At 37.4% G+C, this 10,263-nt stretch overlaps 1 protein-coding gene across 4 annotated transcripts in view; it reads right to left on the bottom strand.

Moving 5' to 3' along the window:
- LOC124307347 (rab11 family-interacting protein 4) overlaps positions 1-10,263 on the bottom strand; it is a 73,806-nt gene that overhangs the window by 31,515 nt on the left and 32,028 nt on the right. For 2 of the 4 annotated variants that reach the window (XM_046768921.1, XM_046768923.1), the window contains exons 3-6: positions 8,102-8,176; positions 7,437-7,484; positions 4,989-5,027; positions 2,213-2,330 (exon numbers count right to left, since the gene is read on the bottom strand). In XM_046768921.1, the coding sequence (XP_046624877.1) occupies positions 2,213-2,330; positions 4,989-5,027; positions 7,437-7,484; positions 8,102-8,176 (280 nt within the window). The remainder of the gene's footprint in view (positions 1-2,212; positions 2,331-4,988; positions 5,028-7,436; positions 7,485-8,101; positions 8,177-10,263) is intronic. The other 2 variants (XM_046768922.1, XM_046768924.1) reach the window with 2 other exon arrangements.

Here is a 10,263-nt window from a genome sequence, read left to right as displayed (position 1 = left end):
TTATAAACCAAATCGAAATTAGTGCAACGTACCGAAGTGGTAAATTGCCTTACGAAACATTGACAACTGTGTTGTATTTGCAAGTTTTATAAATAGCATTGAAACACGTGGCGATGTTGTTTTGCCAGCTGTCAATCAATACGCGTGGCAAATCCACCGATCCATCACGTGGTATCCAAAAAGGCAAGTCCGTTTTTACATGAAGTAAAATATTCCACTGTATCAATAATTTATTTATCGTCTACGAGATGCTTACAATTTTTGGAAACGAATAAAAAATCGCTAAAAGGACCTCGATAAAAATAAATTTCATCGACTGGAATTAACCATTCGTTGTCACACTGGGTCAAATTAACCCACGTCGGATTTCAAATGGCTGTTACAAGCAAACTATCAGTCTGATGTCAACCAAAAAAATATGAACCATACTTCAGCCATTCTAGAATAAAAATCCATCGTTTTTTCAAAAATAAAATATCGAGGTAGTGGAAAAAAAAAATCAAAATGCTACCAATTTGCAAAAAAACGCTATTTACGTACAAAATTACAACTATTCAATTTTGAATATTTCTTCATAAAGTTGATGGGCGATACTTTCAAAATGGGCTACTCTGAGGTAAAAAATGGCTCGGTCGTGTACGCTTCGAAAAGCATAATCATTCTGACACAAAAAGTTGGTCGCAATGTTCCGCAAAACTACTGTTAAATAGTACAAAAGGACCCATTTCTGCCCTTTCCGTTACAGATATTCAGCTTCGAAGTCAGACTATGGGTCTATTTGATCCAGTCTGACAACGAAGGGTTAAACAATCCTGAGCTGATTTGGCATTGAATATACGGATACACCTGTGTCATTGAAACAGTGTTTGCGTTAGAAATGCCAATTAAAACGTTCGACACATATATGTAAGGGATCCGACAGCGAATATCTCCAAGTGGAAAGCTGTGGCGGCAGTCGCGAGTCGATCGTGTGACTCGAGTAAAAGTCGTCCTGATCGATTTCTGCCGTTGACATTCCCTCGCTCCTAACGAGAATCTTCAGTTTCCGAAGCATCGGCAAGCGCTAGAAGGTCAGAACGTATGGAACTCCAAGTGTAATGTGTAATCTACTTTTAAAGTGGGTTGCATTTACATTTTATACTCTCGATTGATCAGCAGACGTTAAAAAGTCGATTTCTCATCGGGCAATGCCCGGCAATTATAATATTTTACAATTTTCCCAAGTGAAATTCGTTGTTTGTATTCCGTATTTATTATTATCCAGAAACGCGGTTTTTCGTATCAAGAAATTTATGTTCTGTCCGGACAGATTGAATAACCGTATTTCTGCTATTACTTTAATTTATTCATACTAAATATTTTATTTTCAACAATTTGAATCATCATTCGGAAGAGAAACAGAAAGGACCCTGAGAATTTTAATTCGACCATACTTACAAAGATTAATAAATTCAAATTCAAAATAATAAATACACAATTCTAACTTTTCAATGAATCATTTTTCCAGTAGATGAATAAATCAACATAAAAACCGAATTCAGATTTGATTGCGATTAATCTACGAAAATAATTCAACAGAAAATATCGATAAGCTACTTCAATATTGAAATATTATATTATTTCAAACATACTTCTGTCTTTTCATATTGCAAATCTGCAACCACATCAATTCTTGAATACCACACATAGAGAAAATATTTGTCAAATTGAATTGTACAAAAAAACATTATTTTACAAAGAAACATTATTTGACTCAACAATAAACTGGCCAGAACAATAACTTGCATAATTAAATGAAACCACATTTATTCGAATTAGGAAATCAATTCTCAGGCCATATTTAATCGCGATGTATGGTGAATTCGCAATAAAAAAAAAATCGTGTTTGGCTTACTTCGGGTCGCAATAGATAGTTTATGATTACCATGTATATCGATGGGCTTTTGTACGATACTTTCGGATTGGGGCAACGACGCTTGATAAGTCGAAGTAATCAAATCGACTTTAGCGTATAGTACAGGAAGTAAAATTCAATCGTAATTTTATACTGTTACTTTGCACGATGAGAATGACGAATAAAATATTGATAAGCGGCATCAATTTTAAATATATTCGAAACCGCGCAAGCAAGCAAATTTCCAACTCCGTTCCCTGCGGCGTGAAATTGAAATGACGACCGATTGTCAAGCATAAAAGATCGATGACCACTCACCTTATGGCTGAGACCTAAGACGTCATCTTCTAGGGACACGTCGCTGTATATTTCGTCTGCCGTGTCGCAAGTTGATCCTCTCCCAGAACTGTTGAAACTGCTGCTTCGATAGAGTTGACTGCAAGGCGGAAAGTCTCGTCAGTATACTAAGCAAATACGGAAGTAAAAAGAAGGAGAAGCAGATCTTCGCAGATAATTGCGAAACTGTGATCAGTGAACCACAGTTGTTGGCGCTTCAGCCGGCCTGACACGGCTCGATGCAAATAGAATCTGTTTCAATGCTAATAAACCATATCTGGGGTTGTTGACGAAAATAGAACCAGAGACGCTCGACGAATCTTGGGTATTAAAATTTCGAATGGATGTACAGAGCTCGGATCATTTTGTGAAGACTAATCGTAGCTAATTCAGTCATTTGGATAATTCCCGTTCGTTAAATATGGCAACCCCTGTAATGGTTCTCAGGATAAATGAAACTCAAGCTGTTACGACAGATGAATACTGGCCGATAATTACGTGCGGTTATAATAATTAGAACAGTTCTGCTGATGAATTTAAATTTACCTATTCGTGTGTCGGGCTGTAGTTTAGCATAAGCCAGTGCTACAGTACGATCAGTAAAAATTGTAAAATTTTCCTAAATCGATCAAAGCTTCGTTTGCTACATTGAATTGCCTCTTCCCTGCAGGTCTGTATAAATTTGTAATTTTCTAAATATGTCAACTCTCTTTTTGCCTCGAAATTGAACGAATAAAATATAAATTATTACTAAAACAATTTCTAGTCGTGAAATTTCCAAATTTTTTCTTTATTAACGTTCAACGTTATCGTTTTAATAGTTCATAAAATAGCTATTATAAACACCCACACTTCATATTCCAAGAATTCGTTGTTGCCATTTATAATTTTTTTTTGATCCTGCATTTCACTCTTATACTCTATTATTTTATAAGCTGTAATTGCAGGGAAATGAAATATACAATTACTTATTGACAGAGCACTGAAATCGTATGAAATAATTATATATTACATTGATTTTAGAAAGCAATGATGATTAAAGCAAACAAAAAATCATTGTCAATTCAGAAATTGTAAGCTTTTGGAACCTGAAATTCCCCGAGATTTCAATGTATGCGAGCTTGATAATACAATTTTTCCAGTAATCTTTCAAGAAATATGCCACTGAATAAGGATAATTTTTGACGCATTAATACTAATATGTTCCTTCAATATTATCTAGCAAATATTTTGCTATTTGATCATTAATTTACAAACAATAGCCTGCGATTTTCCTCAAGAAAGAAAAAAACAAAAGAAGGTTTGGTATTAAGTAATGAACATAGAATATATGCATGCATGCGATGAACCGAAATTCTAAGTGCATTTTTTTTTTCTCAAGATCGAAAGTACTTTGTATCAGAACAAGTTTATTTCTTCGACAGATTTAAAATTCCAGTCTCATTTTCGAAATTCCCCAAGTTTTTCCGGTTTTCCAGGTTTTCCCTGTGCGTACGGAACCCTGTAAATTTTAAACACCCAGAATCTCTAGTACTGGCATCACCGAATGGTATCGAAACAGAGTTCTGTCATACCAATATTTCGAGAGATATTATTTTCAGTTACCAACGGAAAGAACGGGCGAGTTACCAAGTAAGCGCAAACTTCGTTGCATGAGCCGCGCGAGTTTCGTACAGACTAACAACAGATGGCGCCAACGGTAAAGCAGATAGAAGCAATTGGAGGGTAGCTATCCACGGTCGGCAATGTAGAATTTTGCTGACTTTCAGTATACACATTTAAAAAAAAAGTGGAATCAAGCGACGCGACGGCGAATATGCGCGATCGTTGGAAATCGATACAAGTCCCCGTTTTAAATTGAGGATTAAGTAGATTTTTATTGCCAACTTTTCTTAGGCATGGAGAAAAACTTTTACTAACGAAACTTTATGCTTTTTATATGAATCTAACTGTTCCAACGACGGACTCAAAATGCATCAGTTCAGTGATTGAGATTCAATTTTTTATGCGTATTTGCTCTCTCCGTTGAGCGTATAGTGTGCATAGTTATCCCCATTTATAGTCATAATATACCGAATTGTAGAAAGCAAGAAAACTAGACTGGCTGCCGAGCGTCAGCGGACGGCGCAAGTAGAGCGTTGACCAAGCTAGCGGCTGCTGGCCGGCACATTGCGCGCAGGTAAATCAATATGACATAAATAATAAACTATGTATACACCTAGTTGAGCCGATCGTTGTCAGTGGGTCAATAGACGGGTTACGACGGCATCAGGCGGCGACGAGGAAACGATAAGAAAATATTTTCAATCCCGCGATTTGTCCGCAGATAAACACAGATGTGTGTTTTCAAATCTTCTGCAGACCCTGGTTCATTGGGCATAAAACTGTAAATATAACAGAGAAGCTGTTGTTCCCAAGCGTTTATTGTAGACAGTTTTATTTTTACGCGGGAAAAACGGGCACTCTATTTCAGCCTTTGTTTTCCCGAAACTCAGAACAGCTTCATTCAATTTTTTACATGAATTTTTTTAACCCTTTCCTACCTAAGCGGCATAAGCCACTCTTGCGCAAAGGTTATTATTGTCGAAACAAGCTCACAGAATTTTCACTAATTACGGATTTATAAACGTCCTTACGTGACAAGATCGTTGGAAAAAACAAAGTTACTAACAATAAAATAAGTACACCACACAAGTTCACTTCACTCTATAAGTACTGTATGATTTTAAGTAATTACTTATTTCCATCTAGTTCTCACCTTGCTAACGCGTTGGAGCTGAGCCGCTTGTTCCCAGAGCTGTAAAACAAGAATGGAAGAATGAAGTGAAAAACATGAGACAAAAAAAGATATGGAGAGATGTTATATACTGGAGTATGTTACACAGGCTTGCCGCAAAGGTGGTTATACAGAAAACGTTAACAGGCCAATCAGGCTTAAGCTTAGAATAGTTGACCAATTTTCAATTTCCCGTCAAAATAAACTTAATAAATAACCGCGGTATCCCTACACCTGTAAATCTGCATAAACACTGTCATTTCAGTTCCATCACCGTCAATTTGTTCTTTAAATTATAAGCGACTTTAATTAACAGTGTTATATCGTGGCTAAATTTATGATGAGTCTATAACAGAGGCAATCATATGCATGTTGATGTTATAAACGTACGGTCGAAATTATGAGAACCAAAATGGAAGTGTGTGCGAATAACTGATAGAGAATAAAAAATATAATTAAACTGTAATTATTTGATCGATAGTTCAATAGTATATTGTGTGCCAAGGGACGAAAGAATCACGCGAGTTGCGATCGTCAACTTTTGGCCCGAGTCATACGAGTTTTTACAACAAGTGAACGAAAAGTGGTGGGGCTTTGCCTGGTAGTGGTCAATGTTTTCTCCCTAGGGGCGAAAGTGAAGCAATTGTGAACTGCGCATGCGCGCCGAACGTGAAGTCAGCATATCAATTGTCAGCAAATCAACAATAAAACGAAGTTGTCTTCGCATGCGGCCGAGTTCTATAGTTCCTGATAAATTTTAGTAATAGTTCTGTCGATTTGAGTAAAAAATAATGAATCGAAAAAATGATCCGCCAACCTCCCGTAGCAGATCAATTTACAGCAAATGAAAAATACAACGGAGTTCTCTTCGCACGCAATCGAGTTCTATAGTTCCTGATACATTTTAGTAATAGTTCTGGCGAAATCGCCCGAAAAAAGTAAATCGAAAAAATGATCTGCCAACTTCCATAGCGATTATAATGTATTGCGCTCCGTAAAACCATGATATGATATCTTCAGGTATTTTTTTATGCGAATAGAACTCCGTTTTATTGTTGATTTGCTGACAATTGATATGCTGACTTCACGTACATGTATGCGCGAAACTATGTTTACGACTCTGAGGTGAAATTGGTTACTTTCCTCCCGCTAAACTGCCTAGCAAAGCCCCACTTTTCATGCACATGTGATTTTTAAACCGTATTGAATCAAAAATTTAGTGCATGCGACTCATAACGTGATTTGTGCGATGTTTTTCATATTTACCCCCCCTTTCCGTTAAGATAACACGAAGCGCGTGTTTCAACCATTGCAATAACTTTTATTTACATTACAGAAGATGCCTCTCACCGTTCCAGGCTTTGCGTGTAATATTACTACATACACATTATACTCAGGTATACACGTTACCTATGTCCAGCTGAGTAAATTATATACGCATGCAAAAAACTTGTTAATGCGAACTTTGCGATACATGTTCTCAAATATTAATTTAGTACGATGTATACATACATACTGGAAATGATGGACCTAAATTCTATCGAACCGAACTTTCCTCACCGTTTGTGAGCAACTACTTGAAACTATTTAACGCGAGCTCTTATTGAGTTTAAATTTTCACGACTAGGAATAAACAGTTTTACATGCAGTCGAAGCATTACGTAAGTTTAGTCTCATCATGATTCAACGTTTTTGCACAGTATACACCGAGCAGATAATAAATTACGCCTATTGCAACGTAACTATTACTCGGTCATACTTCGATACGATAAATATGTATCAATGGAATGCACACAACTACATACCTATACAAAGAGTATCAATAATGAAACAAACGGCAGACGTGAATTCTTTGTCTTTTTATACGTCGATGAGGATAAGCCATGATCAATCACTATTCTAGCGGATTATATTAGCTCTATAGTACCAGGTAAGCCACACCGTTCCTGGCGGGAGAAATCTAGTCTCTCGATGACTCATACTTTATAGGTTAATATACCTGAACAAGTGGGTACATAAATCCATGCATTAGGCTAGGCTTCGATCAACTGTGAGAATATCCTACCGCACTGAAGAAAATCAGAATTGTACGAATGCAAATATAGCATGAAAAATCAAAGAAGATGAGGATATGTAACATATAAATTTGTTATATTCTCTATACGCATACATAGAACGAGTTTGTTAGGAGAGACAATTAAAGGAACTTGATCAATGTGTACCGAATCAGTAAAGACTTCAACTTCCCGAGTGCATAAAATTCCACAAGTATAATGTATCGCAATTTCATTAGTTTCCCATCACACGTACGAAGGTTAAACTTTAACACTAGGATGCAATAGAAGGTAGAGAAAGATAGATCAGAGATTACATAGCGAACTGCAATCGGAAAAATGCTAAGGGTTATTTAGATGTAGATTGTTTCCTTACTGTCTGAAGGAACCCCAGCGCCTGTTCGGTAAACCTTCTTCCATATGGCTGTAAATCAATCACAAGCCTTACCTTAAGCTTTATCTCTCAATTTACATATATGTTTATCTACGTGTCGCATGTGTAGATGTAAGTATGTATGAAGTTTAACAGATATTTTAACTTATGATCAATGTACAGAACGCAGAATCTACAACTACGACTGTGATATTGTGGAAAACTGTTATTATGAATACGGAATAAGCTTTATTTCTTTTCCTTAATTTGGTTTCGTTTTTTGCTTTCATACGAAAACAACAAGCTTCTGTGGTTAATTTTCCATTTCGCAACCGTGGCAATTCTGTAAAATGTTTTCATACTAATGAAGTTTAACAGAAATTCAACTCGGAGACTTATTCATTCTAACAAACTACCGCAATATCAAATCAATCTGCGACACATGTCATTAGAAAAACGAACTGCTGGATTTGTGTCAATTTTTTAAATATCGTATTAATATTGCTTGTAATCTACGATTTCGATTATCGTTTTCTGTACATTGATCGCAACTATTAGGTGAGATCAGAGTATCGAATATTGTAGAGTGACGCGTAATGAGTACAAATTCGAGTATGTAATAACTTATCGGTGGTGGAAGAAGCGTCATAATCGATAATGCGGCTTACCTAGGTGGAGTTCGTCTCAACGATGTTCTGAGCCAAGAATGTCTGCCGATGCTGCATGGAGGACTTCTTCCGTCTCTGCTTGGTACATGAAAAAGAGGAATAGAAAACATCTTGCATCATCTAGGTAAGTTTATCCCTCGTAAAATAATGATCCATGGTTGCGGTAAGTGCCTCTGGCGCCAGTTTTAGCTAGCAAGTACTTTCCACGTTTCTTTAGATCCTTCTTTATCGTAAGCTTCTTTTACTGTTGGTGGGATGAAATTACCGCTGGCAAAGCTACGCGACGCCGGTGAATACCCGTCAAATAATTCCTGAGTATATAAAAGTATAGCTGTAAGATATAAGGAGTACAGAGCTTAGCTAGAGCCCGGAGCCTTATCTCGACATGGCATTGTGAATTAATTTCAGACGGGACGCGAGTTTCTTGGCTCTTGGCTTCCTTTGTGTTTTTCTCCTCCCCAACCGAGGCTTTCAAATAGTCGAATTTACAAACAGGACGCTCTTGGTATAAGTAGTTAGGAACACATACTCCAATGCAAACGGCTTTTATCTTACCGAGGTGTACCTGTACCAAAATGTCCTTCCGAGCCACGAATTTGCGGGTCTAACAAGTCCTTCCTTTCCGACTGGTTTTAAGGTCAAACGTGTATATAAATGCGATTTTTTTCAGTCAACTAGAGGATTGTGTATTCCGAGATAGCATGCTTGTTAATCATCGCAAGGCGCGGTAAATTCTTTACGTCTGCATGAGAAATTACCATAATGACTGGGCTTGATTTCCCGAGCCCTCGAAATGGTCGTTACAAAATGTGTATTCAAACGACGACTGGTTTTACCACCGGAAACTGCACCTTGACCGTCGTTCAAATTCACTTTCTTATAACGTGTGCCTACTGATCAAGGTATGCCTTCAAGTGCAAAAATTGTCCTTGTTTACCTATTGTTCTCTGTTAATAACGAATTTTTACAGATGCAATACATTTGAGGAATGGTTTTCAGCCCTCGAACCGTCTTCGATAAATAAAGTCGACACGTTACGCGTCATGGGGTGGCCGTTGAGTTAAGCAGAGGCTGCATCCGAAGGCTAGAGAATGTATATTTGTGTACCCAAGCGTCACGTAAGAAAATATGTGTACATGCTGCATAGTAGAGAACAGCTTGTACGCAGTTTAAATCCGAGTGTAAACCTTAAGTACAATTTTCGTGGACGCCACAGTTTACTTTAGAAGAGAAGAGTTCGAGCTTTCACAGCCCTGCAGAATTTCATTCGTCATGATCCACTCTTTTGGGAATGATAAAATGCACCTAGTAATCCTTGGCTCTAAACCTACGGCACGCCTGGGTTCTGTTCACCCTTCATTGTCGTAGAAATAAATTGTGACCTGTGGAAGTTTATCTCCTCAGGTTATGCGCATGGACCTGTTCGCCGTAAAACGAGATTACGATACTCCGATACACAGATTTGAATTGATTCGAATCATCAGCAATTTCAAGTTTGAAGTTAATAACGTTAGCGTAACGATTTATGTTTAGGAAAAATATTTTTTTGCAACTCAAGGATTGTTCGAAATTGGTTAAACCGTAACGGAGCATAACGGGCTCATACTTTGAGAAACCAACTCGTTCGAAACCATTCTCAGATTCCAAAGTGATGATTTTTTAAAAACGTTTCTTTACATCAGCGTTACTAACCTCAGCCTCGTTCAAAATCAGTTAAATTTGTCGTAGCCATCTAAATTAGGCCGGAGAAAATCGTCTGCTTCGAAAACTTTGAAGTCTAAATACTATCATCACCATGGATTCATCTCGATACTTGGTTGAAGTGAAAATATTAGATAACGCCGGTGCAACTTGACTTGACGTGTAAACTTGACATTCGGTGACTTGCGCATTGCGTGATCCAGAAGTTGTTGCAAGTAATCGTGTTCGGCATGGACTAACCAGTATCAAGACTGGAAAAAATATATCAGTATATTGTACGCGGGGAACGAACGGAACGGTGTGAAATTGATTTGCGCATGGAATTTTCGCAGCACCTGTTTCCCGTCTTGCATGACTGCCGTTTCCCCCTCGTTGTCTAACGTAAGCGTGTATACCTGTACTTTAAATATATACTTATACATCTAATTCGTAAGCATGCCGATGAAGCTTACTATAATCTA

The sequence above is a fragment of the Neodiprion virginianus genome, chromosome 6, assembly GCF_021901495.1.
Source record: "Neodiprion virginianus isolate iyNeoVirg1 chromosome 6, iyNeoVirg1.1, whole genome shotgun sequence".
Classification (NCBI taxonomy): Eukaryota; Metazoa; Arthropoda; class Insecta; order Hymenoptera; family Diprionidae; genus Neodiprion; species Neodiprion virginianus.
Note: the sequence above shows the minus strand (reverse complement) of the source record. Positions and strands in the feature narration are given on the sequence as shown.